Raw genomic sequence first — 17,008 nt, 5'->3', positions numbered from 1 at the left:
GGTCTGTCTGATTCATTAGGATATCCAATGGTGAAGAGTTGAACTCAAGGAACCCTGCCTGAAAATTAACTTGGATGAGGCCATTTTGAGTCAGAAGCAGAACCTAGTCAGGCACGTGGCAGAAATTCTGAAATTCCTGTGGGTGATGGGCTCCCAAAGAGTCACCAACCTAACAGGCGTCATTATTTAGGGAACTGCACTGGAACGCACTGTTATCCTGATATGATTCCTCATATCAGAGCTATGCGAATGAACTCTTCCTCCTACTTTCTCATTTGCATTTTGAGCAGTGGCATACATGGAAAAAATGGCTTCAAGAGAAAAATCCCATAAATACAAGAAGAAGATGCTCAGTTTAAAAACCATGGAATACACAGACTTCTACGGAGAGCTTCCTTCTGACCGTAATGCTCCAAGTTATTTATGCACAAAAAGGCATGTGTCGTATACACACCCACCCACAGAGGCTCTACTTTAACAGAGCGACTAACACGCAGTGTCAGGGGAGGCACTCTGTTCCTATCTTTAAAAATACTTACATAAGAAGTACTTAGAACAAGGCAAATGCTAACGTCTTAAAGGCAAAAGATGGATTTCATGTGATTCTACAGTTTCAGAGGACCCAAAAAAGAAAAATTCTTAAGGATCCAACTCCCTCTCTTTGTACTGCACACAGGGTTTTTACAAGAAGCAGTTCATCACAGAAATCATACAGTGGTGAAGAATTAAATCTTCAGCATCTGAGGACCTGGTGTATTCAGATTCAGAAATCACTATTCCCACAACTGTGGAAATATTACTTTTTTAAAGACAAACTAACATTAAAAATTAAGCAATATTTGCCTCTGCTGTCTCTCTAAGCTTTTTACTTCTAAAGCTGATCACTAAGATTCAAGGAAAGCTCATAAAACATCTTATAACAGAAGGGTCCACACAGACAATAAAAACAAACCTATATTTAGCATCAGAAACAAAAAGATAACTGGTCAGGTTTAATTATTTCAAATTTAAGGAATTCTATATGAAGTCCTTTGTGAAAATATACATTGGCAGAAAACATGTGTTCAATGGCTTAATACTTGTGGGTTTTTGAATAAGGGAATTTATGATGTAAATATATTTTGGTAAAACACTGAATTTAGGTATAAAAATTAAAATGTATATAGTTTAGTTGTTCAGGCAAGTGGCAAACTGGCAGTTAATGTTTAATCACAAAACTGGAAAAATTACTTCACACATCTTCATATCAAGTTAAAGATAATGTCCGAAGTTACAGCTGAGACTCATGTAATCAAAAAGGTCTACTTTGTACACTATAAGAACAGTTCACAGTTATCTACATAAGCAGTTTAAATGTATACATTGAGGGGCATTTTTTGCCAAGCTCTCTCTCTCTCTCTCTCTCTCTCTCTGTCACACTCACACACACACACACACACACACACACACACAACCCAAAAAAGTATGTGAGTAAAGCTGTCAGAAGAGCTCTCTGCATTTCTGAAAGTGCTACTAGATTCATGTGCTTGTCACTGAAGCAAAAACAAGGGCCATTTATTTAGGTACCACTGAGGCAGCTGAGGAAACACTTGACTACACAGAAAATGTACTCATGAGGACTTTCATTCTTCATTATACATCTCTGGTGAGGTTACCTGGGGGAGGGTGAATAAAAAGGCCCCGTTAATGACTAAGTCAAAAACATGTTTGGAGTCTTAATATATTACCACTTCTTTATGGGTGTCTAGAATGTACTGGACACCAGGCCAACAACGCCCAAGGCAGACTGGTGCTATTTACTTTCTCCAAATAGACTTCACAACTGGCTATCACAGCTCAGCTTTATAAAGAAAATCATTTCAAGAAATAAGGAATTTAAAACATTTTAAGTAACCACAGTTTTAAAAAATCAGCCTGGAAGTATGGAAGATATTGGGCTCATGCAAAAGGGCAGCTGCTCAAAATTCCATCCCTGCTGGAAGAGCCAGCCCGACTTACCCAGTAAGTCCGTGTACAGTGCCTGCTCCAGGTCGCCCAGCATGGTGAGGATCACATCCTCATCCAGGAGGGCCGTGCCTTCCCGCAGGCAGCTTTCTCCCTCCTCTTCCGCCCAACTCCTGCTGATGCTGCTTGGCTTGGAGGACACGTTTTCATCTTCAGACCTACTATCTTCATCACTTTCACCTTCCAAGCCTTTTCTGGAAGACCAGTCCTCTAAATCCCCACTGCCTGATTGGCTGGCGGGCAGGAGGTTCCAGGCCCCGGCGCCGCTGGTGTGGTACAGGGACTGCATGGACCGCGAGAGGAACCTGGACAGCGAGCGCCCCTCTGCATAGTGGGATTCTCTCTGGCTGGCCTTGGCTGCATTTCCAAACCAGTTGGAAATGCGCACAGCGGGTCTCCTCTCTCCCTCACCAGTGAGGGAAAGATTGGTCAGCGACTTCTGTTTCTGAAGGCAAGCTCCCTTTCTCCTTACTTCTTTGCTCCGAAACACAGAGAGTTCAGCCGGCCGCTGCATGGCTCTTCCTAGTGGTTTCTTCTTTTCAATTGGACTTCATATTGTCTTTTTGCACTGAGATGGCAACTGGCCCTTTTGGTTTTAATTAACACATGCACTTCAATAAAAGCTCAGACAGGCTCAAACATTCAAGTAAGATTCTAGAGCCACAGTACAATTAAGTAGCTGGCCACAATTCAGCTTGCTACATCAGTTCCTCAATCAGCAGTATTTACAAACATTTTGCTTGAACATATCGGAAGCAGAAAAGAGTTCACCAAAGATGCTGCTCCAGCTGAAAAGTAACACAGGAAGCCAACTACGTTTCCCCATCTTCCCCCAATCACGCGTCTCAGCAGGGCGATGGGTCCACATTTCCCTCTTTTGCTTCTGTGTTCCCAAACGCCAGGTAGTGAAGCACCAGCTGTCTCTTGCTTTTTTTTCTTTTTCCACCGCTCACCAGCCCTTCCCTGATTTAGGTCTGCAGCCCGTGACTCGAGATGAGCTGACTGGGTGCATCATGTGTAGCCTCTGCATCAGAGCCCCGAAGGAGCAGAAATGAAGCACTGAAACCCAGCCCTGCGCGAGCGCCTTGCATTTTAGTATTCCACCTGCATTCTCAGATCTATGGCTCTTCCTCGCTGCTGCAGTGGATGCTGCTGGCTGCCATGGCAGCAAACATACTGCTCAATTAGAACAGAGGCACGGAGGCGCCTGTCCAGCCTCGAATGCCACAGGTTTCAAAGCCCAGGCTGAATGGGAGTCTGTACTATCAATCCTATGTACATTTAAATCACTTCTGGCCACCCGGTCTCAGATAAGGACACACACACTCACAATACTCACATAAACAGCATACACTCTCCGACACCGAGAAAGACAGACTAATTCTCTATAGCTCCAGGCAGCTGAAGCAGGCAGATCTGCCTTCTGAATGTTGGGATTTGTGCTGTAAAAGCACAAATCAAATTCAAGAGTGTAAAGGACCTGAAAAACGGAGCATGACATTCCAGCTGACAGATCAAGCTTTAAAGGAAAAGACTTTACTTCCTTTTTACAAATTCAAGGGCTTATTCTGAGCTACGTTTAGGAAAATCTTAATGTGACAATAAAAAATCTTAATGTGACCTCGCTCTATAAAAAAAATAGCAAAAAAAAAAAAAGAGAGAGAGAGAGAAAAACCCCACATACATGAAAGGTTTTTCCCCCAATTTTTTTCACTCAAAACATATAATGGAAAGTTTATGGCCAAGTGTATAAAACAAAATGATGTGACAAAAAAGATAAAATTCACATTATGTCTTTTGATATTGAGCATTTTTAATAGTCTGTTCAAACAATCTTCGGCAGCATAACCAGCTTTTTATTTTTAATATTTTGATAAAAACAGAAAATTAAAGTATCTTGCATTTATCTTGTACTATACCACCACCCCGAAATTCTGATTTTAGGAAAACTTTTAAAACACCTACCAGGTATTGTAGAGACCATGTGTACCACTGAGAGCTAAGGAGAAAGTATTCAATGGAAAACTTTTGAGGTTTTCTACCCATAAACATTCCTTATTAAAAGGGAAAAAGATGGAGAAATAATAAAAATATTCATGTGTCATTGAAATTGATTTATAAATCCATACCCTTTTCTGAACTAATATGATTAACTTAATTATGATATTTCACCTCCAAAAAATCAACTAAGTGAAATGCCCAATCTCTTAATTACATATATTAGCATTTTAATGTTTATTGCCTATATCTTTAAATATGATAACAATATACTTTGCAAAGTTAATAATTCCTTATATTCAAGCTCAAGGCACATCATCCCTAGATCCATCTTATACAGATACATTAAAAGGAATTAGAAGGAATGAACAGAGATTATTTGTGGTAAAAATTTTGCAATTAAAAAAACAAAACTGTGAATTATAAATGCAGATTCTCAATTACTTGCTCTTTAAAAACAAATTGTGTTTACATAAAATGTGTTCAAATGAAATGAAGACACAAATGTCAAATCATAGAAATAGGCAATGATTCTTTTCAAAACATCATTTTGTATTTTTTTAAAGATCAAAATATCGCTTTATTTTCCTAATCAGAACATTTTTTTCTTTATTTTTCGTCATTGTGACTCAGTGAATCACCAGGTTATGAGACCACAGTAAATTTGTTGAAGTTATAAAACTTCAGTTTATCTGAGAGATATTACACCAGTATATTGTTGTGTACTCTAAAATCTTACAGATTCCCAGCCAGGGAATCCTTATGCTTTCAACATCCAAACAGTTAACTTTCTGCATCTGTAAGTAAAAGCAAGAATTATATCCTCTCTTTATACAACAGTGCTTGTGTACCATTCATTTTATGCCAGTGGTTCTTCAACTTAATGTCAGGACCCCTTGGAGTGTTTATTAAAATGCAGTTGCTGGGCCCCAGCCCACCCCTGCTCATTCAGTAGGTCTGAACGGAGCTTGAGACTTTAATTTTCTTACATATTCCCAAGTGATACAGATACTGCTGGCTCTGGGACCCCATTTTGAGAACTATTAGGCTAAGATGAGTGGTTTTCAACTGGGGCTGATTTTTAATTGGGTTCCCCTTCGGGGACCTTCAGCAATACCAAGAGATATTTTTGGTTGTCAAATCTGGGGTGCGTGATGCTCCTGATGTCTAAATGGTAGAGGTCAATGGTGCTGCTAAACATCCTACAATGACAGGACACCCCACCCATATAAAAAAGAATCGTGTAGACTGCAATGTCAATAGGGCCAAGGTGGGGAGATTCTGGTTTAGACTAAGTTATGTTGCATTTACAAACAACTTACAAATTTCAGTGGCTTACAAAAAACAAACAAAACAAAACACAAAAATGCACATTAATGCCCCTTCCATGTTGGTTGCATTTTTGATCCAGGTACCCTTTATACTAAGACCCAGGCTAAAAGAGCTACTTCAATCTAAGACATGTTGATCTCATGACAGAGGGAAGAAATGAGAAATCCAAGCAATGGATCTTAAAGCTTCCACTTAGGAAAGGCCCGTGTCATATTCCCACTTACAATTCATTGGCTGAATCAAATCACATGGTCCACCCTGACTCAGTAGGGCAGGAAATACAATCTTCCTGCAGAGATCAACCCAGGGAGGAGCAGGCTAACTCCAACGGGGCCAGTGAGGAGCGCCTGGTTATTCTGAAGGAAAAACCCTACTAGAGAAACATCAAAGAGGGATTTTGGTTTGGCTCTTTGATTAAGGATATTGTTGTCAATTTGTAATTACAGTAGTTTTTTTCCATAAAACTACATCGGTCCATATGTTTACACTTAACAGTAGCAGAGAACCAACTTATTGCTTCTGTAGAGGCAGCTATCTCTGCTTGCTTTGGGTGTATATTCATACATGAGTGTATTTGCACTTATTTGTATTTACACATATAAATGTATGTTACACAGGTGAAAGAGGAAGCCTTAATGCATAGGAAACAAATAAGCTCAATCAATACGAAACATAAAAATCACTCTAATTTTGCCAAGACCTAAAACAAAGTACAGTTACTACTTTGTTCTGAACAGGCTCTGAACAATGTTCTGAACATTGTTTCTAGCTCTTTAGTACACATAATTATAAAGTAAAGGCTATTTCAGTAAAAGATCTAAATTGATTTAAGTTATCCAAGCTCTTCTTAATCTTTGTAAACGTTCAAGAAAAAGACAACTTAAGTGATCATTAACAAAAGTCTTAAGCACCTGACATTTCCCATTCTTCAGTAAGAAGTCTGGTAAGGCAGAAACAACACATGTAACCATTAGCTTATCCCTCTGTCTAAGCTAAATTCTCACTTCTAAAATGATTTCCTGAATTCATCCCATTATTTTATGACTTTATTTTATTTGATTTTACAAATGACATGCCAACTTTGCTAATACTGAGTCAGCCTGGCATCTTATTAATGTTTTTCTGTTGAATATAAATTCTAGATAAAGGTTAAAAAATGCATTAAACAAATGTCATACATGTTGGTACCTCATCTTATGCAGAAAAGGGCAAGTGTGAACCTATGTAGAAACAAAATCTAAAAACTTTCTTGAATGATTCCAGTGGAATGGAAAATAAAGCTCACTTTCCATTTAGCAGGCTCTCTTGGCACTTGATGAAAGGGATGGTCTCTGGGGCCAGAATCTCTTTGTCAATGAAGGTGAGAGTGAAACCCAAGCCAGAGCTGTGAAATCGGAACTGCAGTTCAGCTAGACTTGTAATAAACAGCAAGGTCATAGCATGAATCCTAAAGGCTAGGCTTCCTCATTCATTGCCACAAATTACATAATGCATTTCACCTGCATGTAATTCATAGCGCCACCATCTTAAGATCAGGGAAATATCACTAGTTTTCCTCCCTAAGAACACAATAAATAATAAGAAATTTGAATGCTATACATAGGGACTTTGGAGGGATATAGTACGACTTGTGGAAGTCTTAAGTTTTCTCTAGTATGCCATTTTATTGTGTCCTTCATTTCTGATGCCTTTCTCTTCACACCATAATTTAACTACATTTTTAACTTCCACTATGTTTTTATAACTTCACGTTAGTTACTGCTCAGCTGAAAATGTAAACAGTGAAGCTTTCCACTAACTTGGTGGATCCCTCTAACAAATCTGCTTTGCGATGAGAGCCATTCAAGTTTGCTCCTTAACAGTAGCACAAATCATTACATATTATGCCTCTCCCAGGTTATACAATAGCGGTGCTATTTATATTTGCTTAAGCACAAAAAGGGATTTTCCCAGACTACCATAACAGAAAATTTGAAGGGAAGGCGGGAGAGATAGTTCCAGACGTGGCTTGCTCTGGGGCTCAGACATTCTCTACAAGGACCTTGGGCTGATTATGTCCTGCTTGAGGGTATGTTCCCTCTACTGATTGTTTCACTTGAGGGAGAAGGTAACCACCAGCAGCTCCAAGCTTTAGTTTGATTAGCTTCAGGTCTAGGGGAAAAAAGAGAGTGTCGCTTTCCGAATAGTTTCAGGAAAAGTTCTGAGATTGATTCCCATTAGTTTTGAGTAAGCTCATGTCCATTCCTGAAAGTCATTGTGGTGAAGAGAGTATGTTGTTCTGATTGGACCTGCTTGGGTCAATTTCACTTGGCCCACATGAACAAAAAATGATGGGGCTATGGCTCCCCCACTTCCCCCCAACAAAAAAATCAAGGTGCTGTTATTAGCAGATGGGGCAATGGATGCTAATTGGGCAAAACTATACTGGACTTCAAGGTGTGCCACTGTGAAGCCAATGGTGCTTAAGATATGAAGTTCCTAACACACTTAAACCCCTTTCCTGAACACTGTATGTCATTTTGTATTTTTGTTTTTGTATTATTTTCAGTCTCCCCTAAATTGTATAGGCTTCAAAAATTCACAAAACCTGGCTCTTGTCCTGTCAAGGTGAACTCCATTAGAGCTCTACATCATTGAGGCTAATTTACTTGAGGAGCAGGACAGAATTACGCCCCCTGCCCCCGCCATGAGGCCCCCGCACGAACCATCAGTAATAAGAGTTCAACAATAGCAACAGCATTGAAACTTTGGGTTATAGAAAACCCACGAGCTACCAAGATCTTAATGAACTTGGGAAAAATGCTCAGTTTTACAATGCAAAACTAATGTAAATAATAAGGTGAGTAGATTTTTTCCAAATTATTTTCACGGAAGTTACTTCTTCCTGATATATTATTTTCATTTCCGTGTCCATTAGAACTCCACAGTATACATGTGTGAACTCTTTCGAGCCCTATATAACTTTTAATGGCTAAGTTAGTTGTTCCTATATGTCTAATAATTCAATTATTTGAGGCTTTAAAGTTTATTTCCCTTACTCTTCCATAGGAAGACTCATTTCTTAGTCGTGTTTGTGTTCCCAATGCTTTTCGCATGCCTGGCATGTATAAGGTACCAGATGACAATGACTGAAATGATGGATGAAAGAATAAAACCGTATCTCACCATAATCTTGTAAGAATAATAAGCATAACAGTCACCTCACAAAAAAAAAAACACCACAAAACCCGGGAACCGAGGAACAATTCAAACAGCTAAATAATGTCAATGCAGAGACCAGAATTAATTTTTCTACTTTCTAGAACACTTCTCTCCCCATATTTCATTACCTTTTAAAAAAAAATTCTTGTTTATTCTGTTACAGTCGTCCCAATTTCCCCGCCTTTAGCCCTCCTCCATCCTGTTCCACCCCCTGCTCCCACAGCCCATCCCCACACCGCAGCTCGTTCAAACATATTCTTAACTCGTCCCTTCCCCTTCTTCCCGCCATTCCCTCCCTTCCCTCTCTCCTCTGGCAGCTGCCAGTCTGTTCCCTGTTTCCATATTTCTGGATATGTTTTGCTCAATAGTTTATTGTGTTCATTAGATTACTCTTATAAGTGAGATTATATGGTATTTGTCTTTCACTTCTTTCTCTGATTGGCTTATTTAACTTAGCATAACAGTCACCAGTTTATAGTGTCTTTGGAAGAGCATCCTGTGAGCCAGCCTAAGGTGGGAGGTGGCCACACATTCAAGTGCATATGTGGTCTGTGGCTTCTCTTGCAGCCAGAATGAAGTAGCAACAACAGAAATCAGAAAGAAAAGAACATAAAAGGGATTAGGAAAAGTTATTGTTATGGTTGTTGTTTTAATTAAGATTGGAGAGATGGTAGCATCCTGTGGGTTACGGAGAATGATTGGGTGAAGAGGGAGATATTAAAGAGGCAGAAGAGAAAGCAATCCAAGGAAAGGCAGAGAAAATGGGAATCAGTGCTGGACATGAGTAGATATGGTGGCAGGGGGACAATCCAAGTCTTTTCTGTCTGCTTTAATTTTTTCAATGAAATCCACATCAAGGTCATTGGTTATGAGAAAGGATGGGAGAAGAGGTATCGCAGGTTTGAAAAGAAAATACAAGGTATAAGAAGGTGTAAAGGGACCAGGGAAATATAGAACGACTGCTGGGCAGCATTAAATATTCACTTGAGATTGTAGTCACGAAGGTAAAGTAAATCAGCTCAACACGTGACATGTTTTTCTCCAGGCCCATCATTGCAGGCAGGGACTAAGCGGAAAGTTGAACGTAACCAGGGCTGTGATTTCATCAAATGAGTACAATGAAGTGAGAAAGAAGCATGGAAGTTAGGGCATATGCAAGAGTAAACTTATATTCGGTTTCCACAGGAATTCAGCTGATTAAGGGGGCAGAAATATATACAGAGTTTGGGGATTTCAGTGAAAGGTGGTAGGATCAATGGATTGGAAATCCTGGTAGATCCAGGGGCGGAGTAAGAAAAAGGGCACTGACAAGGTAGGAGGTTGTAATCAGCAAACAATGGGGTGCATGGAACTCAGGTTATAGAGAAGTTACAGGTTCCGATGATGCTCGAATATAGGGTATGACCGTGAGACTAAGTAGTTCGGGAGAGATTGGAAGACAAGGTTACTGCAAAAAAGGCAAGTACGTGCTCGTCACCCTCTCATCATCTGTCACTGGAATGCCCTCGCCCAGGCTGCTCAGGTTCCGGAATCCAGTTTACAGTTTACCAAGTGCAGACAGACACCATCACTCTTCCACGAGTCTAAAGTTTGCACTGAGAGAAATTTTCACTACCCCGCTACAGGCTAATTTTAAACAAACAATAGTAACGATCAGATAAGCCTAATTTCAGCATTGATTTACTGTTTTCTTTGTTTTACTATATTCCTATCTAAATCATAGACTCAAATCTATGATTCTATATAAACTAATTATTTCCACAAAATAATATACCTTCTAATATCATTAGACTATGTTAAAATTTACTTTATATTTCACTTTCGAGTAGTATTCCATTAAAACATCATTAAACGAAAATATTAACCTGAACTATGAAAAAATTATCAAATGGTAGACAGAATAAGAAACTGGAGAAAAAAAATCAAATAGAGATTATTTAATCAGAAATAGTGATATATTAATTTCAGGGAAACAATGTTGCTTTGTGAAATTTACGTGAAAATTAGAATTCAGACTGCACTAAATTCATTTTCCCTCACTGACTTGAGCTGTAATATTTTACAGGCATATTGATACGAAGTGAAGACACTTATGAGAAAAGAACTATGTGAAGTGTATGCATCTTCATGCCACACCAGGTTTAAGAAAATATCTAGTCGTAATGCATACATGCATCATCATTCTGCCAGCGGGTCTATCTGGAGCTATGGGAAAGCTAACACCCGCCCCACCGCCCCCGCCAATTATTTGGAAAATCTGATTTAGCTATGCTTTGGCATTACCATTTCTATCTCTGCCCTGCACTGGGCCACTGTCATAGCCACAGCAAACCCCTGATGCCTGGTGATACCGCTGATCATTTCAAAAGGAACCCTTGGGCTCTTGTGCTGTCATCGTCGATATCCATGGGTCAGTACTGCAGTGATGGCTATCGCTTGCCAAGGGGTTTTAAGTCTGCCAAGGGTAAGAAGTTTCTTAACTCCCAAATGTGTGATATGGTTACTGTCATGAGCTTCAGAGCAATACGTTGAGTCCTTGGAGTACTATAGTAATATTTTAAAATAAGAGTTATTGTAGGGTTTTCCATTAAAATATGCAAGTGCTGAACCAGAGATATTTTTAAATAAGAGACATACATCTACACCGGTGCATTCTCATACTTAGAAACAGATAAAATGTTCTTAAACTCTCTTTCCTCTGAGGAGCAGTATATTTTGCTAAGAGCTTACTTAGTTCTTCACGAACAGACCTGTATGTAACAAAATTATACCAAAGGCGTTCCATATATGCCTGGGCCTATCTGGATCCTAGGAAAAGCATTGGACTAAAGCTGAGAATCCTGTCTTAGACACATAAAAATCTGACAAGCCGTGTCTGGGGTATGTATATGTCCTTCTTTTCTTACATTGTGTATATATTTAAAAATATTTCCATAATTTGAGTTTTCCCAAAATATACATTTGCAGTGTTCTCAACAGTAGAGACCTGAAGACAGAGCAGGGTTGGGTCGGCCATGAAAAATGTACAGTGATACCTGATCTTTAATACTTTTTAAATCTCCAAATTTATTCAAGGGCTGCATTATTAACAGTTGAAGATTCTCCAGGTTTTCTCTGATTACATTAAATTTGACCAAGGGCAATGATGACTTAAATCTCAGTCTCTGAAAGCACTACTGTTCTTTACAGAAATCTTCACAGAGCAACAAAAGATCACCCTAAGCAGAATAACCAAATATCAAGCCTCAGAAGCATGAGATGTACACAGTCCATTTATGCTTAGGAGGAACAGTATAGCACAAATATGACTTAATAAAGAGACTCGTGGAGAGATTACAAAAATTCTGAGGCTTGATCTACCCATCAGACAGGTCACTTACCAGATATCTCCTCTAGGCACTGCTTAGCAGTCTTACTGTATGATAAATCCATCTTAGTAGGACTGGTACAGGAGTCGGCAGATGAGAATGAAGTACCTTCATTTTCCGAATGTGCTCTGAAATTAACCAAGAAGACAGAAACAAATAGCAATTGCTGTTACCAGTGACTCATTCAAGTTCTCTATTATAAGTCAGCATATTAAAAGTTTTCTATCAAGAGAAGCAAGCATTTCTTTATGACTGGGACATTCCAAAGCTCTCTGACTATAGGAGAATTTCCTTGCCCCTCCCTGCTCACTTCTAAGGTCCACTGTATTCTTTTCTTCTACTTCAGCTTGTTTCTTGTGGGCCGCTGTACCTCCCTGACCTGTTCTGTAGCCTGCGGTCTATAAATGAAGGCAAAAGAGAAAAAAAAATCCTCTTAAGTTTTCTAAGGATTTTTATTACTTGCTGAGTAAGTTTAAATGGAGATTATGTAATGAGATTGGAGACCCCAGGGAAAGCTTACTGGCTGTCTGCCAAGAAGGCTCAGAGTCACGGTGCTTTGGTGAATGGGCTGTGAGCCAGACTGGTGTACAGCCCTGCAGGCTCAGTATTCACAGGCTGAGCTCTCAGAAGCTGAGTCACACTAAGTAGTCTGCCAAGGCGGCTGTCTAAAGCCCAGCGCCAATGTTTCTTATCGGAACAAGACGCACTGCTGTCAGGGGCCTGAATGCTTGCGGCCATGTTGGTTATAAACATCCACAGCGTTTCCCTCTAGGAAAAATCTGTATGAAGCAAAAGAGTATTCCAAATGTGTTTTGGGAGCTGAGTTTTTGCTTTGCTCCAAAAAAAATCTTAAAAAGTATTCCTCAGGAGCTGACTCTGGCCATGTTCCCCAATATAGGAAACCTAGTACTCGGTTCAACGGAAATCCCCACCCCCCCTTCCTGAGCCACTCTTTGTAAAAAGTATTCATGCTTCTGACAGCTCAGTCATGTCTTAGAAACCATTGCTTTATTGTATTTTTTAAGGTGGCACAGCTTATTTCTGGCTGATTCACTCTTTAACATGTTTTTAAGTTTAAATCACAAGAGACAATCTTATTTACCTTATTTTTAAGGTAAATAATATTTTCCATGGTATTCCCTATATGAGTTACCAACATTAGTGATGATAGGGAAACTGATTAATGAAGGAAAGGAACATAGAGGAGTTAAACTTCAATTTATTATAAGAAGGACTCAGAAGTCCTCTTTGGTTTGTATATGCATATAAATGGGTCCACATCTCTGTTGTATGTATGTTACAGGCCATCCATTTCTTCAGGAATCAGACTTTAACTCCTGTCTCTAGAGGGACAGTCACTACTAACTGGTAAAGATTTAACATTTATACATGTGATCAAAGTTCAGTCAGACAGCTGAAGAGACCCAACGTGTCCTTTGTTTCCGTGCATGCTTCTTTCCAGGAATATAAAAGGTTTTGGGATTGATTAATGAAACAATTTATGAAGCCTTCAGAATCAGTAGCATTCTCTAATGATAAGGTACATTTAGACATATCGCAGTGGAAACATCCACTGTTTCACATAAACTGATACTGCAATTCCTTCAAATTTACTAGAAAAGAAAAATGAGCATCACAATTTCCGTCAAAATATTTAGCAGACATGACCATGTGCACACTATTTTACTATGCATATACAAGACAGTTAACATGTTACCAGTACCTACTGAAACTATAAGATGTGTAGGATTAAGAAAACACCATCTGATTTATGGCAGTTAGAGTTCTAATGAGCCAGGTCCTCAGAGCTACTGCCTGTTACTAAGAGTTGTAGTGGTTAAAAGTCTAGACTTCAATGATTAATACAAAAGTTATTTCCTGTTTATATGTACTTACTGTGTGCTAAGTACGATGCCTAGTGTTTCATTTACCGCATGTCACTCAAACTTCACAACAATCCTGTTGCTATGGATTAAATGTTTGTTTACCCCCAAATTCATATGTTGAGATCTAATCCCCAATGTAATGGTATTTGGAGGTGGGGCCTTTGGCAGGTGATTAGATCATGTGAGTGAAGGAAGCCCTCATGAATGAATGGTCTTAATTCCCTTATAAAATAGACAATCAGAGAGCTCTCTTGTCCCTTCTGCCATGTGAAAAGGTGGTCATCATGAGTCAAGAAGCAAAGCTTCACCAGATACTGAATCTGCCAGCACTTGATCTTGGACTTCCCAGCCTCCAGAAGGTGAGAAATAAACATTTGTTGTTTAAGCCAATCAGGCTATGGCATTTTTGTTACAGCATCCAGAATGGATTAAGACACCTGTAATGTATATGCTATGGATAAGTTAAGGCTTCTAGAAGTTTAGTATTTTGCCATATGTGGTAGATACTTAACCCATACTTAAACCTGTAAACACTTTCCTGGTAACCACTGTGTTACAGTTCAACTCTAACTAAATGCCTCTGGATACTGAGTATTTTATGGCACTTGAGGTCCCCCTAGCTGAGCGATAGCTCAGTCATGAAGTTAATAACAGACAATACTTGACTGGGACAATATCCATTGGTCTATAGTAAATTTTACTCTTTACTATATTAAGTTTTACTTATAAGTAAAAGAAGCTATTATATGTGCCATTTAAAGGAATTCAGCAATAAATCCTAGATACTCTCAATCTTCAAATTTCATAAATATGGATTTACCTATTGATTTATATTAAAAATATATCTCCCTGTGGATTCACCTTGATATGATTATAGTCATAAAGGCTGATACAAATAGAAATGGTTTGAGTCAACATTAACTAATGGTCTTGTAGTTTTTTCATTATAAACTTAACAAAAGGGAATGAAAAGTAAATCTCTCTCCAAAACCAGTAATAGGCTTGCTTTCTTCTGTCTTTCCTCAGGGGAAGGCAGACAGTAATAGTAATAGTAAACCTTTAGGGCACACAATATAAAGAGAGAGAGAAAGAGGAATCTCTTTGTTGAAGTAGAATACCAGGGCATAAATGTAGAAGGAAAAATCAAATTAGAAATTATTTGACATCCATTGGAGTAAATTATTAATTCCAGCAGGAAACCTCAATGGATGCTAAAATGTAAGGATAAAAGTAGATATAATAATAGAATTTTTACACACAATCTCAAAATACTTCCCACAAAAATACTTAGTAGATAAAAATGGGGCAAAGTAACCCTGGAGTGGAAAACCATGGCAGATATTATCTTAATCAAGTTATCAATTTAACACACCAAAATGGAAAATATCAATGTCGTAATATCTAATAGGGTGCAATGAAAAAAACACAGCACTATGTCTGTGACACCACAGACAAATTAAATACAAGCATACATATATATGTGTGTGTACATATGTGTAATATATCTAGACACATGATATATATCCACAAATTAAATATACATATACATATTAAGGGTCTAATCATGAGGAAATATCAGACAAACCCAAATTAAGAAACATTCTACAGACTGCCTGCCTTTAATAGGTCAATGTTCTAAAGGTCAAGAAAATACTGAAGAACGATTCCAGGCTGAGGGTTGTCAGGAAGACATGACAATTGGGTGTGGTGAGTCCGTGTATATGGCAATTCTTTGCACTGTTCTTGCAAATCTCCTGTAAGTTTAAAGAAAATTTTCCCCAGGAAAAAAATAAAATGTAGAAAGAAGAAACAGCAATGGTTTGATTAGGCAACCTGGCAACGAAGCCTGAAAGCCAAGTACAGAAAGGGCACTTTAATAAAGTTTCTCTGCTGAGCGAATGCCAACTCTCAGCAGTGTTCTACACTACAGGCCCTCTTCTAGGACGGGTCTCTGTATTCCATCCTAAAATACTGCTGTGCAAGGGAGTTTAAACTGCTATCCGACACACAGATATGTATCAACCCAGGAAAATTTAAGCTCCTACGGCAAGCATTCAATAAGCTTTTTGTGTTGATGACCAATTATGCCCAGTGCACATAAAATCACAATTTCAGCATAATCTGCGATAGTAGCTGCAAGGCTTACAAAAGCTTTATCTGCATCATGGTTATATGCTCTACATTTCAATCTTTGTAAACTCACAGATCCTCCTGCTCAATCTGTTGGTTCAAGAAATAAGCCAATCTTAAAACCACATGAGTAAATATTTTCAAATCTAATATATTTGCATTCTTTGTCTTCAGAACATAGTATAATTATCAATTTCCCTGTCATTTTCAGGAAAATATGAAATCTCAAAAAAGTTGTTACAACAAAAACCTTTTCTGAGAACACATGAAATTTATATGATACATCATATATCAAAAGAAAAAAAATCCTATAAAATCAGACTTCCCTGACCTAAATTTAAAAACCAAGTGTGTATAAAGGGTCTCTTCTTATGTTTGATTAATGGGTTTAAAAAAGCAAAGATGATTTTCTTCTCTCTATAACATTGCCTTGCCTTATCTAAGGACTGGTTTTCTTTTTTTCCTTTTGCAAATTGTTCACAGCCCTTTGATTTTAGGAGTTTGTTTTATGTTCAATGCATTGTTTCTTTAGCATATACTACAAATGATCAGAAAAAAAGATGTAGAGCTAAAAATAGTTAAGTTCTGAATCTTGTGAACAGTTATTTTGAAATTTATTAGCTGCAAAAAAGGCTTAGGGGAAACGTACAGATCTTTCTTTTCTCCTTAATTAATTAATTCCTTATTATACTTCACATATCTTTGCAATCATGAAGAATATTGCTCTAAACTAATGAATGCAAAAAAAATGGAGGAAAAAATGAGTCCCAGCAAGAGGGAAGGCATTTTGTGGAAGGTCTAAAGGAACTAACAAGTTCTGAACCTCAGGCAATAAAAACAAGGTTGAAAAATAGAACACAAAGGGAAGATACCAAGAAATAAGAGGAATAGTTAAAAGTAGGCTATTTTTTTTCTTTAACTCTGCTCTTCCCCTTTCTCTTTTGTTAGTTCCTGTAATTGGGACCTTTAACTGAAGTTTTAAAGAAGAAACCTCCAAAAGTTAGTAACTTTCTCCTTCCTGTAGCCATTGAACGTGGTTTATCCTATCTTGACCTCTCCCACTAAGAATTCATTTTACATATTGAAGAC

At 38.3% G+C, this 17,008-nt stretch overlaps 1 protein-coding gene across 2 annotated transcripts in view; it reads right to left on the bottom strand.

Moving 5' to 3' along the window:
* The window catches only part of NAV3 (neuron navigator 3), a 324,575-nt gene that overhangs the window by 155,382 nt on the left and 152,185 nt on the right, over positions 1–17,008 (bottom strand). For both annotated transcript variants that reach the window (XM_054580143.1, XM_054580145.1), the window contains exon 9: positions 11,916–12,031. In XM_054580143.1, the coding sequence (XP_054436118.1) occupies positions 11,916–12,031 (116 nt within the window). The remainder of the gene's footprint in view (positions 1–11,915; positions 12,032–17,008) is intronic.

Source organism: Pteronotus mesoamericanus, unplaced genomic scaffold (assembly GCF_021234165.1).
Source record: "Pteronotus mesoamericanus isolate MK-2021 breed Mesoamerican mustached bat unplaced genomic scaffold, CSHL_Meso_final contig_56, whole genome shotgun sequence".
NCBI lineage: Eukaryota > Metazoa > Chordata > Mammalia > Chiroptera > Mormoopidae > Pteronotus > Pteronotus mesoamericanus.
The sequence above is the reverse complement of the archived record's forward strand: the minus strand, read 5'-3'. Positions and strand labels throughout refer to the sequence as shown.